This window comes from Haemaphysalis longicornis, unplaced genomic scaffold (assembly GCF_048455015.1).
Source record: "Haemaphysalis longicornis isolate Haplotype H1 unplaced genomic scaffold, Haemaphysalis longicornis Haplotype H1 scaffold_7, whole genome shotgun sequence".
Classification (NCBI taxonomy): Eukaryota; Metazoa; Arthropoda; class Arachnida; order Ixodida; family Ixodidae; genus Haemaphysalis; species Haemaphysalis longicornis.
Window position 1 is genome coordinate 31,652,431 of NW_027526422.1, and position 20,087 is coordinate 31,672,517.

At 44.4% G+C, this 20,087-nt stretch overlaps 2 protein-coding genes across 2 annotated transcripts in view; one reads left to right on the top strand and one right to left on the bottom strand.

Moving 5' to 3' along the window:
* LOC144145100 (ribosomal RNA processing protein 36 homolog) lies at positions 1–9,146 on the bottom strand. Its single transcript, XM_077676593.1, has 9 exons — positions 8,981–9,146; positions 8,847–8,903; positions 8,754–8,769; positions 8,640–8,700; positions 8,213–8,284; positions 7,461–7,527; positions 5,469–5,648; positions 5,187–5,298; positions 1–203 (listed from the first exon to the last, which is right to left on the bottom strand). The coding sequence occupies exons 1-9, from the start codon at positions 9,026–9,028 to the stop codon at positions 76–78; spliced, it is 741 nt and encodes a 246-aa protein (XP_077532719.1). The 5' UTR covers positions 9,029–9,146; the 3' UTR covers positions 1–75.
* Positions 9,140–20,087, top strand: part of LOC144145098 (nonsense-mediated mRNA decay factor SMG8) — a 26,092-nt gene continuing 15,144 nt past the window's right edge. Inside the window, exons 1-9 of the mRNA XM_077676591.1 lie at positions 9,140–9,287; positions 9,457–9,583; positions 9,695–9,730; positions 9,822–9,944; positions 13,008–13,091; positions 14,508–14,575; positions 15,022–15,193; positions 17,579–17,667; positions 19,902–20,044. Of these exons, the coding sequence (XP_077532717.1) occupies positions 9,211–9,287; positions 9,457–9,583; positions 9,695–9,730; positions 9,822–9,944; positions 13,008–13,091; positions 14,508–14,575; positions 15,022–15,193; positions 17,579–17,667; positions 19,902–20,044 (919 nt within the window). The 5' untranslated portion in view covers positions 9,140–9,210. The remainder of the gene's footprint in view (positions 9,288–9,456; positions 9,584–9,694; positions 9,731–9,821; positions 9,945–13,007; positions 13,092–14,507; positions 14,576–15,021; positions 15,194–17,578; positions 17,668–19,901; positions 20,045–20,087) is intronic.

Here is a 20,087-nt window from a genome sequence, read left to right on the forward strand (position 1 = left end):
TCAGCGGGTAATAATACATTTATTTTGAATTTATGTACAATGCAGGGGGCAGGAATGCTGTGCATCCTACAGGACTCACAAAGGCAGCTTCTTTCGCTCCTTCTGGACATTTTTCTTGCGTTTTTTCTCCAAGTACTTGTCCAACTTGCCAGCCTTCTTTAGTTCCTTGAATCTCTCAGCAAGCTCAATTTTCTTCTTTGCAGCTGTGAAAGAAAAACAACCGTGCGTCCATGGAAATCAGGCATCCCCAGTACATCAAGCAAGCGCTTTCAAAACCAAATAGCTGCACAAAGATGCTTTTTTGTATGTAGCATTGTTTTTGTGCACCGAAATTAAGCTTTTTCAACTAGTTGTCTGTTCAGCTGCAAATACAGCACTGCTTTTCAAAAATTTGTAAAACGATTCCGTTACTCCGACAGTATTATCTCTGTTGAAAAGAAGGTGCACAAAACGCCTGAAAGACTCGGAATTTAGATCACACCTTAAAAGAACACTAAAGGCTCAATTAAATTTTGTTTCAACCGAAATATCATACGTATCGCAACACTCTCGGCTTTTGTTTGATGAGCAACAATGTGTTATTTGCTGAGAAATAAGCAAACAGAGCTGGCCTTTCTCTCACCCACTTCCCTTTCATTTTTTCGTGACGTAGCCATACAGTCACACACGAACTCTCACGCTGGCCGCAATAGGTTTTAGGTCTACAAGCCATGGCCGACGCCGACCATGACGCTGACAACGTTTGTCTGGCTGAGGAGGCTGGCTTGGGGTGTTATTACTCCTCCCCGCCGGAACCGGCCGGTATGCCTGCCTACACCAGACACCATCACGCCGACCGCGAGCGAGCGAAGAAGCGACAAGCGCTGTTTCAAATATCGTACTGGCACGACTCCCCCGCTATGCGTCGCTCAAGTGGGAGCCTCCATCTCATCTCGTCTGGCGATCACGTCCATCTCGTATTCTCTTCTCCCACACAATGCGCCAACCTGGCATGAAATACACACTCGCTTCCCGGACCCCCCTCAGTAGTTTTCGTGACTGAGGCTCCGCCCAGCCCAAACATTATTCATCAACAGCGGCTTGCAGTGAACGGAAAAGCACAAGTTTAGATCGTTCGGATAACCCCCCGCAGTAAGTACCCTAACCTTTCGTGGGCAATAATGTTTGAACTGGGTGCGGGCACGCTTTATAGCACCCGATAGCAACATCTGCGCATGGAGAATGAATCAGAAGCTCAGGCGGACCACTTAATCACCCGCAGTGCATCTTGTTCCTTTTGCCGCTTCCTGCTGGGGATATTGCTTGCAGACACTCGGGCGATCACCATGGTACTAGATTATTGAATTCGCTAATGGCGCACCAATGCTTACCCAAAACGAAACTGAAAGCATGATGGCCGACCCTTAAAGGCCAACTGCACTCAAATTTCACCTCGGCCAAATTTGTTTTTAATGCGTAGTAAGTACCCCCAAATAAGCTGAGACACAAGTGGTAGCCCCGCGAAACGCCTCGTTAATCAGTCAGAAGCGTTTAAAAAGGCTCCGCCGCAGACCACTCTGCACCTGCCGGCGGATCGCGTAAACAGCCATGACGCGCCTGTGACGTTCCAGCCGACGGTGGCTTTTTCCTCTGGCCAGCCACGCAGCGGGAGAACCGGTCGAGCTCTGCTGCCCCGTGCGCGCGTAGAGCTTGCGCGCAGAGCTTGCGCGCAGACATTCTCCCGAACTGGTGACCGTCCGGCCGCTCGCTGGACGGCTGCAACGTCACTGCAATGGCCGCGCTCTCCTCGGTTTCGGTTTCAAAATCGCCGATTTTTGCTGGCCGCTTGCGGCGTCCACGTGCGTATTTCAGCTGTTGTATTTTGCATGTTGCTTTCTTTTTAAGCAGACTATACGGAAATAGGGTTTTCAAGAAGTCGAAATTTTGAGTGCAGTTGGCCTTTAAGTGTGAGGAAGGCAGCCTGTCTTGCAATGTATAAAAGCTGTAGTCTGTGTTTTTAAAATTAGATCAGCTCATGGAAAGTTTTGATTTACGTTTATTTCACGTGCTCAAATACTTAAAAACTCTTTATTCGAGGAAAACGTCTATAGATGCTTCCCCAATGAGCCCCGCCATTCACAACTTCTGTGACGTCGCAAACCGTAGAACACGAAAGCGTACGAAGCGTTGTCGCCTGTTTTTACATTTCTGGCGTTTTCTGCCTTATCAAACCACTAAATGGCGTATTTAGATTCCCGGCACCTTGATCTATTGATGCAGGCCAGCTTGTTTCTGCCCTTTAGTGCGCCTTTAACAGCATTCCCAGAATGCACCGCATAACGTACCAATGATATTGTCTCTATTAAATCTGTTAACAGGCTCAATGTAAAGCCACTTGACAACTGCAGTGGCACATAAGATACGCCCGTAGTTTGCAATAAAATCTCCATTTGAAAATTTACGACCCCTGTGTATTAATTACAATTAAGCCTTTTGCTCTGAACAGAAGCACTTTCTTTTGAATGAGCCAGGTGTTTACAACTTTTATTTATTTTGACCCTTAACATTTTTCCTACGCTCAATGTTGGCCAATGCTCAATGTGGGGGACAGGGCTTGAGCCAAGGCTTACCCTGCATGAGCCAGGGTAATGTCTAATTTCCTACAGGGTGCACGATAGTTATGAGCCCCCAAAGTGCACACACCACAGCTGATGTTCAGTAATCAGGAACCTACAGTCTTCTGTAAGTTCCTGATGATTGAAATTCTTACAAAAATCTCCCAATCCGTTTTACAGGGCCAACTCGCAACTTCCGTAACCGGTGGCAGAATGCCTTGGCAAATTAATTATCATGAGAAAGCTATAGAGAACTTTACTGAGCAGTGGCTTCCTCATGCCAACCAAAGTCTGTCTATGCTTTACCCTTACACACAGTTTTTAACATTGAAATTTGTGACACCAGGCCAGTGATGAAGACCAACACACTCTTGCATATATATGAACCTAGCAACTTCTTTAATGGTTTCTGCGATGAGCTATGGTAAACCTCTGTATTAAAGCAAAGACTTGCTCAAGCTTAAAGGGGCACTGACACAAAAATTTTGCATCTTGTTTTTTTTGTTGCGATAAGTAGCTAGTGACCTACTTATAACCTGTAGAAACCTCATTTGCTTCAGCGTGCGACGGTTGTTTAATTAGAGGCATTTTCAATGCGGCCAGTCGCAGTTTCGGTTTCAGCGAGTGCCGCGAAACGATGGATTTTGTGTGAACAAAGCTGACCACGTGACCGTCGGAGGGATATCACAGAGCAGAGCCGCGGTAGCACTGTCGAATCTGCATCGACGGCAGTTTCTGCGAATGCCCCCACGTACTGATCTCGTGAGGCGCTTAATTAAAAAGCGACCGTGGATGTGACGTAGGCGCTGCGAGTGCAAATGCTACCGCGGCTAAAGAACGACGCGCGACGCTCGAGACGGTGGGTGGCAAAACGCGCGCTGGGAGCAGCCGGCCGGTCTGCCTACAGGTCCGCCTACAGATGTGTTCCGCTCAGCACTGCGGCGGATATTCAAGTGCCGCTCTCGTAAGCGGTGCAGATGACAATTTTTAATGTAACCCGCCATCGCATCATTAACTTCTTTCTCATGTAAGCCACCATGGTCGGGACTTGGGGACAATTTCATGCAGCGGTAACAAGCTATCACCCGCTATCACTCGAGCTACCTGCGCCGGCCTGGGCCACTTCGCGGCCGTGGCCGCCGCCTGCACAGCGACCGTGCGGCTAGCTCAGTGAGCTTTTCGTGCCTCCGGCGCGTTTTCGCATCCAATGGTAATAAACAGTAATAGAAATAGAGAGCCTGGAATCGCTGTAGAACTTTGGTCGCGGCCAGCTGCCCGATTAGCTGACGAAATCACGGCGCCTCCGCCGCCAACGATCGGGTCGTTCCTTCTCGAGAGCAGAAGCTCCGCCCTCCGGCCCTCCGATTGGAGCGGCGGGCCGGGCGAACCGGCAAAAAACGCCGGTAGTGCGGAAGCGGCAAACACAAACTCGTGACGTGTTTGGATGTTGTTTATTTACAATTGCGCATGGTCCTCTGCTGGCTGCTCGGTTGCGTTTCGCACACTTCAAAATTGATTTTAAATATGTTCTAGGCTCTATTCGCCGCTAATATTTTGCAGATGATATATATGTGTTCCCACCAATCTATCTCCGAAGTTATCTCGCCTTCAAAATTTTGTGTCAGTGCTCCTTTAAGCGTCTCCTTCGCATCACATACTTAGTAGGTCTCAGCAGAATTTTGTGTTCATATTCATTGCTGTGCATTTCTTTTTACACAGGTTTCTGGTACCAGAGCCTACCCACTAACCTGTGCCAACCCTTTTCTACTGACGAGAACTAGACTGGTAGACATTAATAGGAGCTGAGAAAAAGTATTGTTACATACATATAAGTGTAAGCTGTAACCCACATAATTAGGGCAAACGATGACGTGCCAATGAAGCAAGACCACCACCAAAAAAGAAAAGAAAAATACCGAAGAGTTCGTAGAAAAAAAAATTTGAGCAACTAGCTATTCAAGCATGCTTCTTGTACTTATCTTCAGTCACAGTTTTTCATAATCTAAATCTCTATGCAAGCCAGCTGGCACCTCAACAGTTAAAGACGTTGCCATGAAAATTTTGGGCTATCCAGAATGCATTTCAAATGAAGCATTCTGAGGCGAGTGGTGAAAATAAACAAAGCAGACAGTGGTTCAAGTAACGGCACAGAAATTTTGATGTAACTGAATTCCTTCTAACAATGTACAACTTTATATTTTGTGGTGCCAACGACACAGCCTGCAGTTGCGTGCCTTGACTGCCATTTCCTGCACAAAATGCGAGAATATGGCACACGCACTAAAACACACTACACTTTTTTTTAACACCTTTCCGCTCAATTGCCTCCTCCATTTTTTTTTAAACTTTAAAGCTACACCTTACAAGACAATTGAAGAAATAAAGTGTGAGAACAAACAGTTGCACTGTGCAGTATGCAAGATGTGGCCTTACAGGTTGAACCACTGCCCGCGGTAACCAATCTACTATGGAGAATTCAATTTTGGTGAAACTGATATGAACGAAAACAAATGGAAGTTACGCTAGCTGCAGCTCTTGTACATGCGTAACTGTCAAAAATGTCACATGGAAATAATATGACGTATGCCTTACTCTTGTTCAAGTAGATTGGCTTCCTGTCCCGATTGCTAGCAAGGAACTCGCTGTACTGGTCATCCAGACGTGCCTTCAAGTCTTTCATCTTTTCAGTGGCTTCCTGGTTTTTCTGAAAACGAAAAACAGTAGGAAGCAGTCAATAACCACGAAGGAGAGATGCTGGATAAAACGCATTAGCGAGAAATTGAAGTTTCCACAAGTGTATAAATCGCGACAGCTCATGATCCAGAGCTACATTTTGCAAGAGTGGAAACTGCAAGCATAGCAAAGAACACCAACCATCTTCAGCAAAAGTCCCTTCAGTGTCTTCCGTTTCACGGGGTCTTTCTCTTGTCGCACCATCCCGGCTAACTCTTCCCGCTCTTTTGCACGAATGTCCTTCACAAACGAGTAGCTCTCCCTGAAAGCTCTTTCGTTGTACTCCCCACACCTGGCGTTAAACCGTGGATCCTCCTGAACCTGAAAGGAGATGAACAAAGGAAGATGAGGAAATCAGGATGCTACTTAGCCACTGCGATTGTCCTACACACAAGCAATATTTTATCGCTCATCTGGTGAACCCCGAAGTGAAACCGTGCTAACAACTGTAACCAGGGCACGATGCTACTGAATAATTCATTTCAAATGTCCCACGCTTTGCGTTTAACCATAACCGAAACTTTTTAAAGAATCACAGAACACCTGAACACATTTTCTTATTTTTTTTATTTCAGTGATCTATAATGATTGGGCTTTGACTAGAGGCAGCAATGGGAATAAATTTGTCTAAAAATATTTTATATATTTTTTTCATTAACCAAAACCTTACAAGACCGGGATTTTTTTTTAATAAAAAAATGCCTGCATATCTGCTCCTTCCGTTGCAAATGTCGACAAAAGAAGATAGTCGACTAAAGCCCCTGCAAAACCAATGCCTCCCTTCTCTTTCCCGCTCACCCCTCATCCTGTTCCTCTTCCGTGTCATTCCTCCCAAAACACGCTTGAGGTTTTCTCAAATTAATTTAAATTTACCGCGTTCCACTTCTCCAATTTGGGTGCCTCAATGCCAGCGCTGCCGTACGGCGGAGATGCGCGTGAATTGAGGCACCCTACTGCAACGTTTATAGAACCACGTTGCCCTACTCCACGAGCGTTCGAAGCGGAACAAGGAACCTATCCAGTGGAACCTTTCGTTGCTGTTGCCGTTTGATTTCCTAAATGCCACCAGGAGCTATAGAAGCGCAGGCAACAGCAGGCGACAGTGTTCTGCAGTTGATGTAGTATTTCATATGCTATTGCAAAAACCAAGCATCCAGGAATTTTTAGGGCGCAGCTCTTTGCTTTTTGCCCATTGGTGGGCTGAGCCACGTCACTGAGGTGGCGTGAGTCAGCTCTCTCCGAAAGGGTGCAGTGGGGGAGAGGAGGGGGCAGTATGCTGTGCCTGCACGAGGCGCTCAACGGCGCGACGCTTGGCGGAAACATGAGAGGGGCGTGAGCGTGACTATGATGTGCATTCGCTTAAGACGCAGTTCACGGTCCCTTCCTGAGCCGCCGCAGAGGCTCACCATAGCTGCCGTCGAGAGAACCCACCACTGAGTGCTGCCTCAGCGCACTGCTGCTATGCCCAAATATCGCATTAGAGTGTATTGTAATCGCCAGTCAATTTTTTAATAAAGGAACACTGCAAATATCACTTACGCATTGATTTTCTGCCTTATATTTGCGTAATGTCCTGTTCTTGTTTAACAATGTTGACAAGTATGAACATTGACACTGGACTTAGACTTTCATACTACTGGGTGGCTGAATCGAGTCACAGACAGACAGACAGACCAAAATTTCTGCGTTTGAGTAGCCCAAGAAATACTATAGTCTCTAAAAGACTAGTTTTTGCGGACATTCCTAGTATTCAGGATGCTCCTTGAGAGACATGCTTCCAATTTAAAATGCATGGCAACCACATCACCTCAAATCATGGTCCAAAATAAACGCTAGACCCATGCAGAAAATTGTTTACCCCTATGTTTGACTCTCAACTGTGCACTGAAGCAACCGTAGCAACTATAAAAATATTTCATTTCATCGCCACGTTTACTTTAAATGAGAGATATATTTTTGAGATAAGGCAGTTGAAGTGCAGGCAGTTCTAGTTGCGAGTGCAGCGCTGTCCTGTCTACTTCTCGTTCCTTTTTTGCGCTGTTTTTTCTGCGCTGATTTTCAATCATGAACGTTCACCAACTCGCCCAAATCAAAGTCCTCTTGAACTACATAAGCACAGTTGGCACGCCTTACCCTTTTCTTCACCTGGAAGACCTCCCTGTAGACTGGGACTTGCCTCTTGGCAGACATTTCACGTGGTCTGTGAATAGTACACACACACATGCTGTAGAAGGGACAACTCACTAGTCATAAAGCAGCTTTGGAAATCAGCACAAACACGGCCACCTTTGCTTTGAAGCTGGAGCGTTAGCAGTCACTATTTTACCCGGCACAACATTCTTGGCTTAAACCTTTCACTGATTTAAACAAAAGTGCAAACACAGGTGAAATAGACGACAGCACAACAGAGGATAGATAGACGAGGAATAGAAGAGATGTCACTAAGCGTACTGCTACAACGAACGTGTAACAGCAAGCCATTTGCGACATGTGGCTTGAAAAACACCATTAAAACCACTAAAACATGCTATGCACACAAAAAATGTCCTGTAGGCATCATAGTTTCAATACTAAAATAACATTGCCACAACAGAAAAATCCTCATATTCAAGGGGCACTGGGGATTACACGGTTTCACCGAAAACGTGCAAAACAATGAAGCAATTTAAGCTAAATCTTGTCAAGGAGTCTGCCCAGATACCTTAGCTTTGTTCCTTTTAACAAACGGCATTTGACAAGTCAGCGGCACAGTTATTGCATGCATGTATAAGCCATGCTTTTGCTTCCTTCACTTCTAACCAAAGCCTTTGCTCACAGCACTATTCCACCACCCTCAAAGTAGATACCGTTTCTGTGCGTAACCAAACGAAAGTTGCGTTATTTACCTGTTCTTGTTGTCCCGCGTAAAGTTCTGCTTTGACTTCTTGCGGTCCTCGCCAAAAACAGCTTCTTTGTACCTGCAAATAAACGCACATAAAATGGACGTGTACCAGTATGTCGTGTGAAACCATGCCCCCGAATACTGCTGCGTAGTTTACGAACTGACGGAACACGAAAAGGAAGCATGGCTGAAGGGTCCACAAAACATTTTGGATGCCGACAGGTGCAACTTCTACCATCACAAGCAGCGCAACTTGGTGAAACTCTCGGCTTCCTAAGCTGCCTGCGAAGTGCATGCTGCGCGTTGAATAACTACAGCCTTGAAACAGACATTGTAACGATGGCAAACTCATGACAAGCCCACAGTCTTGTATAAATGAATACTAAAACTGCGCGAAAGAGGCCTTAATACAGAAGAAAAAGCAAACTTGCATTTTTAGGCCGATTTTCTCCTTCAAGGCTTGAAGCTCCTCGAAAGACAGAGTTGACAGGTCTGGAAAAGTTCAACCGATTTGCGTGCGGCCAGCACACTTTTGCGCAACTTACCATTTCGAATTTCCGTCTAGAAAGTAAGAAAACGAAGGATATTGTCAATCGATATTTTGCTGGCAAAGGTAGATAACGAAATGATTATCTTACCTCACTCTTTTCTTCGAGTTCAAACTCTTCGTCCGACGACGTACCCACGTCAACACGCTAGAAGAGAAAAAAACGTGAGGTCTATTTCATCTTTTATCTTACTGGGGAGACAAATAACAAAGTACTTATTTCACCTCTGCTTTTTGATCTTCCTCAAGTTCATCTTCAGAGGAAGAACTCATTTTAATGCTGCGCTGTAAACAATCGTTCACGATATCGAATCCACGTGAATCAGCCAGAGCGCTTTGTCTCGGCTTGATACGGCTTCTGTTTTAGAATCCAATCTTACGGACGTAATGAAAATGTTACCGATGTTACTTCAAGCCAATCCAGGCCAACTTAAATCCATAATAGACTTTTAAAGATGGCGCCGTCCTCAAAGCACGGGAAGCCACCTCCGTATGGACACCGCTTTGCTGTCTCAAGTATAGAAGATATTTTGTGAGTCACCTAGTATTTTTGTTTCAGGTTTATTACCGTGGCCGCAAGGTTAACAATTACTGGGTATTCCTTCCTACTGGGAGAACATAGCACGTCGTTAAGGAAAGTCGAAAGTGCGCAGCTCCGTTCGATATTTATCACGATCTTTCGTTTTCTTTCTTTGCTTCAGGCCCGAACTCACATCGGCGCTAAAAGAGAAAGTGTGCATCGTGTCTTTCGTAGGAAAAACTACTCTCAAAGGAGGCAGTGTCAAGCCAAGCCTCATTGATGATACCTTGGGCAATAATGTTCTCGAGGTGAGATGGAAACTTGCAAATCGAAACTTGTGTCAAACGGCTTGAAGTGGTCGTTTTTGCGTCGTAATCAATTTCGCTATGCGTTTTATTCTTCGCATAAACAACCTGCAGCCTGAGTTGGGAGTTGAAGAAGTTATTAATGACGACGTAAGTATTTGTCAGCGGATCCGTCGTTCACTAGGTATCTTAGGCGCTGATAGTATTGATTCTGTGCCCATCACCCTCTCTCCTTTCGTAGTTCAAGATTGAAGGATTTTATCATCGCGAAACGCGAGTGATTTTCCTCCACTGCTTTGGAATGTTCGACACGGCGTGCTTGGTGCAAGCATGTCGAAGAATGGAGCAAGATCTCAAAGAAAAAGTAAGTTCACGAATTTGCTCGTCTCGTTATTAGTCATTGGAGGTCGTAAGTAATATTTAGAGCTGAAAAACACGTGGTTAACGAGAACTTTTTTTGTTTATTTTGCTTTGACTGCGTCTAATCTCACGGCAGGCGTGAGAATTACCTCCAGGAAATTCCTACGGCAGTTTCCACAAAAGCCGGCTGGCCTAAAACTTGTTGAATAACATTACCTCTCAACATAATCTAACATAACCTTACCTCAGTGAACCTAACCTAATGTGACCTAACCTATTCAACACCCTACCGAATGTATCATAACCTACCTAATTCAGCCCAATGGCACACAACACAATCCAGCATATGCAGAAGTCCTGTGCGTCGATTGCTTGATATAGTAATAACCAGAATTGAAAAAAAAAAGCATTAACAAAATGATGATGAGCAAAATCTTCAAAAATTGTGAGAGCTAGAAAAAAATTCACACTCCTCCCCTGTCAGACTCGATCTTGAGCCTTCTCATTTCATGGCAGGTGTTTTACCATGGCGCCACAAGAGCAGCTCTAAGAGCGAGTTTTTGGGGAACGTTTGTTCCAGAGAATCTCTAAGTGGCGTGTGTCCTAGCCAATCAAAGGCAACTGCCGTGAGAAATTTATGATGGTAATTCTCGAGGTTGATGTGATAATACATACTACCCTTGTTTTTTTAGGGTAAAGCATTGGAATTTAGCTCCTAGATATGGCCCTCAAGCTGGAATACTCAAGCACTGCACAGAACATATATTCATAACAACCAATTCTGAGCGTATGGGGCCACATTGATAAGACTTGTGTTTTCTCACCTTGCTGGTCATCGGAGCTCTGGAAGTTGCTTTTGCCGTGAAAAAATCTGCTGGTGGTACCGAGTTTTGAAGCAAAACTGGAGCTTGCACAGTTAGTCATGCTGCATAAATTTCTTCTGAAATCCACCGTGGTGGCTCAGTGGCTAAGGCGTTGTGCTGCTGAGCCCAAGAATGTAGGTTCGATCCCAGCCATGGTGTTCGCTTTTCAGGTGGCAGCAAAAAGCAAAAACGCCTGTGCGTCGAGATGTCAGTGCGCATTAAAAATCTCCAGGTGGGCATAATTAATCTGGAGCCCTCCACTGTGGCGCGACTCATAGCCCAAGTGTAGCTTCGGCACATTGAACCCCAGAATTTCATTTTTAATTTTTCTCGTACAGAAACTTTGACACCAAGTGGCAGGTTGCATTGTCGTTCTGTTAAGTGATTTCATGTGCATGGCACTGCACATTGCAGTGCAAGCCTTGGTAGTGTGTCACCGTCAGTGACACGAGAATCCGCAGAACTCTCTTTCGTTTTTTCAAAAGGTCGTGTATTAAGGTAATAGGCCTGCTGAACTGCATGGGCAGAGGAGTTGAGTGTAATTATCTTTGTTTTCACACACACGGGAAAAAAAGGTACCAGAATATCTTAAATTGAGGTTGCGCTGTCTGAGATAAGCTGACGTAAATGCTCTAAACATGCTGATAAAAAAGTTTACCATAACTCCAACTAGGAAATATAACCTCTATTATGAAGCACACAGAAGGAGGACAAATTGATTTCAAACACTCAAATCAAGGTGACTGGGCTCATTGTGGTCTAAATGCGAAAAATTCATACTCATTGCAGTGCCATTGGGGAATTGAAGATGCTTGCCTGCATAAATACTTTGGCCTTTCAAAGAACTCCAATAGACTTGTTAATTATTTCAGCACTCTTGGGGCATTAGTCAGACATGCAGTGTACTACAGTGGCAAAAATCGCTTTGCCTTAAGAGTTCAAGAATAAAGTTGGTTTTGTGTGGGGTGCGCTTCATGCATATGTAGCAAGTCAGTGGAATGATGGTGCAACTGACTGCACGATGGGAAGTTTCTGCAAGTGAAACATTTGTGCTGTGTATGCTGGGCTGTCAAAGCTGGCAAAAGCAGCTGTCCAAATTGCAGCAGGTGGAAAGGGGGAAGGAAGACCAGATGATCAAATCAATGGAGCCCCGCATCTTCAGGCTGCTACCTCAAATTCGATGTCACCAATGAATATCACCTATGTGGTCCAGAGTGCACTACCTGAGTGTCCTAGATGTGTTTTATACTCCATACGAACATGCTTGATAAAGTAGCTTGCAGTTCCAAAATACGTTGTAAATAACTCGTGCAGGTGCTATCATCAAGAAACCAAATGTGAACTCCTAAATTTTAACATTTAACATGATATAAATCAAGCACTCCAAGTTTTAAATTCAGACACCAAGTTGGCTGGCCATGTCTAATTGCATTCTCACAAAAACTGCAGACTAGCACTTAATTGTTGTGATTAGTTATGAAACTCAGGTGGGCTTTAAATTGAGGGCAAGAGCAAGAATGTTGTTCACTGCTCACTTATGAGCTTGTATCGTGCACGGAGATCTCAATTTGTAGTCTTTCCTTTTCAACCGTTAGTTTGAATAGAGTGATGATAAAAGAAAAAAGAAAGACGCAATAGAAAAATACTCTAAACTGTGTATTACTTCATGAATGCAAACGTATCTCGGCTTGAAAGGACTTTAATACAACGAGGTCATTCATCTGAGTAAACAAAGTAAGCAGGTTTTGTGTTAAAACTTGAAAAAAAAATGTAGTCCACAAAATTGAATTCATGTGCAATGATTCAGTGTAAACAAGGAGAAAAAATTCTGGCATGGGAGCGTTGCAACACTGTGCAGTGCAGCACAATACATTGGTTACATAAACTGTGCATAAGTATGAAATAATGCTGCAATACATGGTGCAGATAAAGTCGGTGTAAGTGTTGCATAACACCAAATAAATCTGTGCACACATGCTGAGCCAGAAAATACAAAGTCGATAAAGGTTTGCAAAAAGGCTGAAAATAAAATTTAGGATTTTGCATGTCGAAGCAATACCCAAAGGCTCACCATAGCAAAGGGCTGTATAATAAGGCTGTCTCGAGGTCATTTTAAATGTGTTGAAATCTTGCAAGACATCTGCACCTCAACTCACTGGTTTAGCTTGAACGTGATGATTGCACGCTTTGCATTTAAATTACAGAGCTTCCTGGAAGTGTGGAATGACCTGCACTGCACAGTCGCCCAGACGATGTTGTATCTCTTCCACTTGTCGCATCTTGTTGTGGTAGGTGACTTTTGGTGAAACTATTGTGTACGCTCCTGAATGACTAGTGTACGTGTTTGATTTTTTAGTTATCCTCAAAGGGGCCATGCGGGCAAAATATGTTTGTTTTATTCCAAAGGTTTCGTGTTTTATAGTGCCCCTAGCTCTTGTCCGGCAACAAATTATACCGTATTCACTGAGAAAGTAATCAATTTAGGTTAAAATTTTGATTCTCCTGCCTAATTGTGTGTTTTCGGGACATCAGCATTGAAGTCATGAGTGCCCGTATTCAAACAAACTTCCAGTCCGTCATTAGGCTCTGCAACCTGGCGTACCGTCAGTCCTCCCAGATGGTGCTACCGTAGTCAGCCGTGGACTGTTGTCCGCCGTTGCTTTGTTTTTGACTGTATTTGCACTTGGCTTGTTTTTGTTACTGTAGAAAGTAATCTTTTCGTGAAACATGGGGTATCCTCGACAAACAGGGTCACGTAAGGCAACGCTGCTTTTGCCAATGGGCCAGTGTCGTGTAAGACAACTACAAAGCGGCGCACTGCTATGCAGCTTAAACAAGCATAGTGTGCCCAGTACCAACAGCAGTGCGCATCAGTACTTATATGCTTACGTGTATTTTCGTAACTTTCATTGTTTACCGCACCATTCTTACTGCCGTAAAATGAATGTGCATTACATTTAAGCGCAAATATCTCGTTCAGCAAGCTTATAATCCCTGCCCAATTTGTGTTTGCTTTTGCTGGCCTCAGCCAATCGCACAGCTCGGTGCATATGACATTATAGGTTCTATTGTAGGAAATGAGCTAGAGGGTGGCATGGCCATTCCCTTTTTCCCTAATTATGTAGCTTAGTTGAGCGAAGTGTGCGTTAAAAGTTGTGCCAGTATGATTCTAACGAGCAATCTTTCGAATGAACCAAGCGTGTGTTTTGTCTGCATGGCTCCTTAAAGGACTGGTCATGCATGGCAACTTTTGTGTGTCATTTTACTCAAAAAAGGATATTTGCGTGCAACCATCTATAGGCTTGTTCTTTTTCCACAAGCCGGCCAAAAGTGAATTAAGTGGTCTAATAAAGCTTTGTTTACACAAGTAAAAGGGGAAGTGAGGGTTTTAACTTTGTGAAGCAGTTGTGAAGAATTTTTGAAGTATAACCGTATTTTGTTCAGGGATAGCTTAGACACAGCTGAACATCTGGGGACTTTGGGACCCATATTTGTATATTTAATGAATAGTAACTTTTCTTCTATGACAAATAAACTGCTCCTCCACCTTCTTCTTATTATTCCCCTACATAATAATTTTTTTGCATCAGTACATAGATCATAGTGCTAGTGTGGAACTGCTGTTTGGTTAGCCCTCTTTCCACAGGTGGTGTATATTTAATTGCCTACTGGCAATACCCCTGCTTGTGGAACTTCTTGTGCAGGTAGTGCACCCTACCGCAACCCTTGACGTGAGCTACGTGCACCTGTTCCGGACACTGGACAACATCAGGTGAGCATGTCTCAGTACCAAAGGCAACAGAAAATTTCCCACCTGTTCCTACTCTTATAAAGTAACCATTTTGGTATTTTAACACAAAAAAAGTTTTGTGAACAGACGCTGTTTGTGGAGGGATGAAGGTTGTATTTTTACAATGCAGAGGCTGTATTTGTGCTTTACTTGATAGATTTATGACAAATATTTTTCATGTCTGGTTGTAACTTAACGCCCATTGTAGACTTTCGCAAAAAAATGTGTTTCCCAGCTTTGACGATACATTATAATTAATGGCTTATAGTGGAGGAACATAAAGGACTTCTTTTTCAGGCTTTTTTTTCTGTAAACGCCCGTGCAACATAGTTCCAGAAGCGTCTTAAAACATTCGCTGTAGCCTCTGCTGCATATGCTGCGTGCAGTTTGACTGTTGATCTTTAACATGTTTGGCCATCACCTCACAGGGTGAACTGCCAGCAAAACGTCACGGATGCCCTAAAGAATTGCCCGGTGTCGGCCGAATGGATCCAGAATGGGCGCCCGTGTTCGCCGAGGGTTCTCTTTGTGTTCCTGACTTGTCCCCTAGAAGGGAGCAGCTCTGAGCTGCTGGATGTGCGGGTCAAGTCCAAATCATCGGTAAGCCAACCGCTGCCTGCAATGCATTGCCGCTTGCGCTAAATGATTTCCACAGTCATCCTCAGAGGATAAACAAATGAAAGGTGGTTAAGCTGTGACTGCCAGTGAGAAAGAAAAGTCACCCGCCGCGGTGGCTCAGTGGCTAAGGCGTGCTGCTAAGCACAAGGACGCGGGTTCGATTCTTGGCCGCGGCGGCTGCTTTTCTGATCGAGGCGAAAAGCACAAATGCCCGTGTGTACAAGATTTCGGCGCACGTTAAAGATCCCCAGGTGGTAAAAATTAATACACAGCCCTCCACTACGGCACACCTCATCACCTGTGCTGCATCGGTGCGTTAAACCCCACTATCAATCGAGAACGAAAAGTCATCATTTGTCACTTACAAGCTTACTTCTGATTGTGTTCTGCAAACAGCATAGTTAGTGCTAAAGCGGGAGAACTGTTCTTGGGATATCAGTTTCTAGTGGCACCAGCTGTTCGCCCCGAGATCGAACACAGTCGGCCCCTGGCGGTGGAGGGATGAACTGTTCCTAGTGTGGATGCCGCTCTCACGTCAGCTGCTCATTCAAATTGTGCACGACGCAACACGCATGTTGAAAAGGAAAAAAAAAAACAAAAAAAAACAATATGTGTTCTTGTTTGGCAGTAAACAATGACATAGTTGCCTCTGCTTGAAAATTTAATCTAGGAACGCAATAATCAGCGGTAGTTGCGGGATAACGCGCTTCGTTAGTTCCACGAAACATCATCGCCGTGGCCATCGCTTGAGCATGAGACGTTTTAAAAGCATTGTTCCAAAAGTTTGCACTTTTCTTACCCATGAGTGCAGTCGTCTGCTGTCTTAGGAACATCAAAAGGTGCTTTGTGGAAGTTGGCATGGTGGTTATTTAACGGACATAAGTTAGCTACATGAATCGGGCAAGAGACGTTGAGACCCGTGCATTTGCCACACCACTGTGAAATTACGCTGTGTCTTTTTAGTAATTAGAAGCAAACAAAAACAATTTTTCTGTGCACGACCTGGGTTCTATCGCTCATACATTAGCGGGGATGTATTTTGCGCATGCTAAAGAGCCTATGTCAGGGAATTCTCCACATTCCTTTTCTAAAATGAATGGTATTTTTGGACTGTCATTGCTGATACTATGCAACAATGTTTTTGGTAATCTTTATGTATAATTTAAAATATATTCTTTTGGATGTGCCAGAGTATTTCATCCGGATGTTTTGGTGGAATTAGACAGTTGTAAGATTGCATCTGTGCTGTTTTTTTTATTCTCTCATTTTATGTATCCCATTTTTAAACCACGACACGAATTACCTTGTCCAAAAACGCATTTTGCTAAGCATAACTGTATGCCTAATAAAGTCGTATCTTAAGTCTAGACCTAGGCTTGTGGGGGCCTTAAACTGTGGACCTGAGTCTAAGAAGGAGCGATTTTAAAAAACATTTTTAAAAAGGCGAGCCATAATTCCTGGACTCTAGTCAGGGCACTCTACAAATATTATGATTCATGTTACCAATGAAAGCCTCTGCTGTTGTCAACTTAATTCCCAAAATTGGGGCTTCCTGATTTGTCTTTATTTTCTGTTTTCATTCAATGTTCACCATCATAGGTGGGAACAAGCTTGCTACAAATCACGGCATACAGGTTCCGTGTAATTATTTCAGCCGTTCAGAGATTCCAGACGTATTGCCTCTTCCTTGCCTATTGCCTTCTTCCTTGCCTCTTCCTATTGCCTCTTCCTTGCAATAGATCGAATGTTGAGTAAGCGAACTAGAGCATACCACCCGTATCTACGCATTTCATGTACACATACGATGCAAAAGAGACACGACGCACGCCCACAATGTGCATTCACCCGCTACTGCTCAGCGAAGCATTCACACTAGCTCTGCGGCGCTGTCGCCACCTATAGGCCGATCTCGTGGCGAATTGTATGCGTGGCTCTAGCCTGCGGAGGACTAGACAGAAATAGGACGCTGGATCATGTACACAGCTTGTCAAATCACTACAGCTGTTGTCCCCACATTGCTTAAAATTTCCCCACAAAATCGGGTTGGACGTTAAGCAGCTGAAAGCAGTTTGCCTGTGACATTCCTTGCTGCTGCTGTCATTTTTCGCCCTGCACGGCAAATGACAAGTTCTTTTATGATGGGGAGTTCTCACGTTGCTTTTAAGTCATATTGTAGAATAACGCAACGATGCGTGCTTGGCTCAAAGTGGCCGCTTGTCCTAATCCTTACTAATGCTACGAGAGAAGATCGAGTTTACGACCTCACCGAATCTAAGGTGCAGTGCCAGCTTGGGTCGACAGTAAAGTGTAATGGCACGTCATTGTCACATCTCCAGGAGCTGCATCCGTGCTCATTTGCTGTTACAGAAGCTGTCTCCTATTAAGAAGCTGGAGCATTCCTTGGAAGACCAAGTGTACAGAATCCTGAGGAAAAGTCGGGTCATCACAAACATCAGGTGGGACCAGCTTGTGATCCTCATGCATGTGCCACACATTGTGGGCCTCGTAATAATTGGAAACTGCATCAAGCTGCAGTATCAAAGCTGCTATTGAATGGTATGATCTAGCATGCGAATTTTCTCTCTATAGCTCTCTTATTTTTATGAGAGCATGTATTACCTCCACTGGCTACACCATTGCTTGCGGGGCCATGTCCTGGGTCATATCACGCAATTTTGGGATGTGAATGCTTACTAACTGCAGCACAACAAGGTGGTATCTCTAGCAATAGCAGCTTATTCTGGAAGATGAAAGCATAGAAGCACCATTTTGTGTTGGCAGTGCTTTCAGCCAGAAATGGTGTACTTTTTCCAGCCACACAGCTTCATTAGCTACTGTATCAACACGTTCAAGATCCCCATGTGGTTGAAATCAGTCCGTACCTATCCACGACAGAGCAATCTTCAGAAACCAAGGGTAGTTTTGGGGCATGAAACTCAAATTTGAACTTTTGTTGAGCTTCTGGGCATTTGTAGACTTAACATTGTTGATTCAAGCTGTGGAAAAAGTTGGTGGTATACAGTCAAACCCCGCGATAATTAATTCCCACAAGTGCGAAATTCCCGTGGCAACGAAATATTTTTGGGTCCCCAGCGAGTGCCCATAGAAGCCCATGTATTTCAAATCTTGTGGCAACGAAATGTTTTTAGAAAGGGATCCCACATTAGCGAAATTTGCTCCAAGTCCAGTCGGCATTTTATCTACCCATTTAGGCTCACAGTGTCCAAAAAGTGTTCAAATGCATTTTTTTTTTGGACTCAAAGTGTGTAAACTGGCACAGCACAGCCACTGTAATATTTGTTTACAAAAAAAAAATAAAAAGCGCGCCGCCGGTGGCCGTGGAGGCAGCCTTGCAGCGACACCTTCACAGGGCAACACATGGTGACTTACGGCACAGCTTTGGATCGGGCTACGCTAGCCGGCTGCCGCTGAACAGCGCGCGTGCATTTGTTGTGTGTGTGGTGACAGGCACATGTTTGCTTTCATAATATGCTGGCCTCCGCCAGCCCAAAAGCGGAAATCTTTATCGCTACAAGATAAGACAGCCATTATTGCCCAAGTCAGTGGCCCGAGCGAAAGAAGGTAAGGTAGGGCCAATGCGTTTGGAACCGCCTGCAGCTTGCTCTATCATTTTGAAAAGCAAGGACGCCACTCATTAACACACGTGTGCAAAACAAAACAGACACGGCTGTGGCCTTTCTGGACGTCAACGGTGCTTACTTAGTTTTGGGAACAGCATTAGAACAACAAGATTCCACTCTTTCGAAAAGTTCGTCAACAGAAGAAGCTGGACTTTGCTTGCATGCTTGGACATGCTCGGTGCTGAAGATCAAGGAGAAAAACGTGCAGAGAAGTGAAGCCGCGGGATGTTTTGGATACATTTGACATGATTGGGTGTTCTTGGACGTGCACGCGGCACAACGACTAGCAATGAACCGCTTCCTGTAGTGTGAGAGCTGAGCTCTGAAGTTGGTGCAAGCTAAAGCTCGCAAAGTGATGTAACCAACTTTCTGAGATAAATTTTCGGTTTGCAGGCGATTTTCATGTTGTTTTATGCTTCATTCTGAAGGCAACGAAATTCCCGCAAAGGCTAATTTTTCGTCTTTCCCTAGCAGTTTCATTATTGCGAGGTTCGACTGTAGTGCAAGAATCATGCCACCCCGGCAGAAGTCCAGTTGATTGTTGCTTTGGATTGTATTTGGGTTGAATCGTTGCTTTGGGGTATTATAATGTCAGAAATGTTTATGCTTGGGCAGCTTCATCTGTTGCTTTTGTGTTTTGGCCGTATTTCTGATGTTGGTTTTTGTATAACAGGATGAACTGTTTAACACCCATTGCCAATGTATTTTATCCTACTGCATTATATAGATCACAAGCACCACTGTACACGTAGCTGTCATATTTGTTTCACTGCCCCTATATCTTGTAGTGCTGTCCCGCACATAAGCAGGAGCACTATAATTGCTCCCAAAAGCAGACAGGCTGGCGAAATATAAAAATGCTTGACCTCATCGTTGTGTTGTTAAGCGCTGTTTAGGATGGACGGATACCAACTGGCCCAGCTGTCGATTCTGTTGCACATGTGAGAGCAGTTTTCAGCTGTGGCCTCAAACACCGTTAGGTGTTTTCAGTTAAAGTGTGTGATTCGTTGTTCCTCATGACGAGCCAATGGGGCTGCATCCTTTTCCAGTAACAACTCCCTCTTTGCTGTGCCTGCCAACCAAGAATTTGTCTACGTCCGAACGACATCCTCTGTCCGCGAGGATATGGTTGACTTCTTTCTGCAGAAGCTGAAGGATTTCTGCTCTCCTGACTATGAAGATGGGCTCTCAGGTTTGCCAAATTTTTCTTGGGACTAAATGTGTAATATGTTGTA

Bases quoted from the DNA above. Each gene is read 5' to 3' on its own strand.
- LOC144145100 (XM_077676593.1), bottom strand. From the start codon at position 9,028: ATGAGTTCTTCCTCTGAAGATGAACTTGAGGAAGATCAAAAAGCAGAG. The intron at 8,904-8,980 runs GTGAAATAAGTA...TTTCTCTTCTAG, and splicing joins AGGAAGATCAAAAAGCAGAG to CGTGTTGACGTGGGTACGTC. The intron at 7,528-8,212 runs GTAAATAACGCA...TACTATTCACAG, and splicing joins ACGCGGGACAACAAGAACAG to ACCACGTGAAATGTCTGCCA.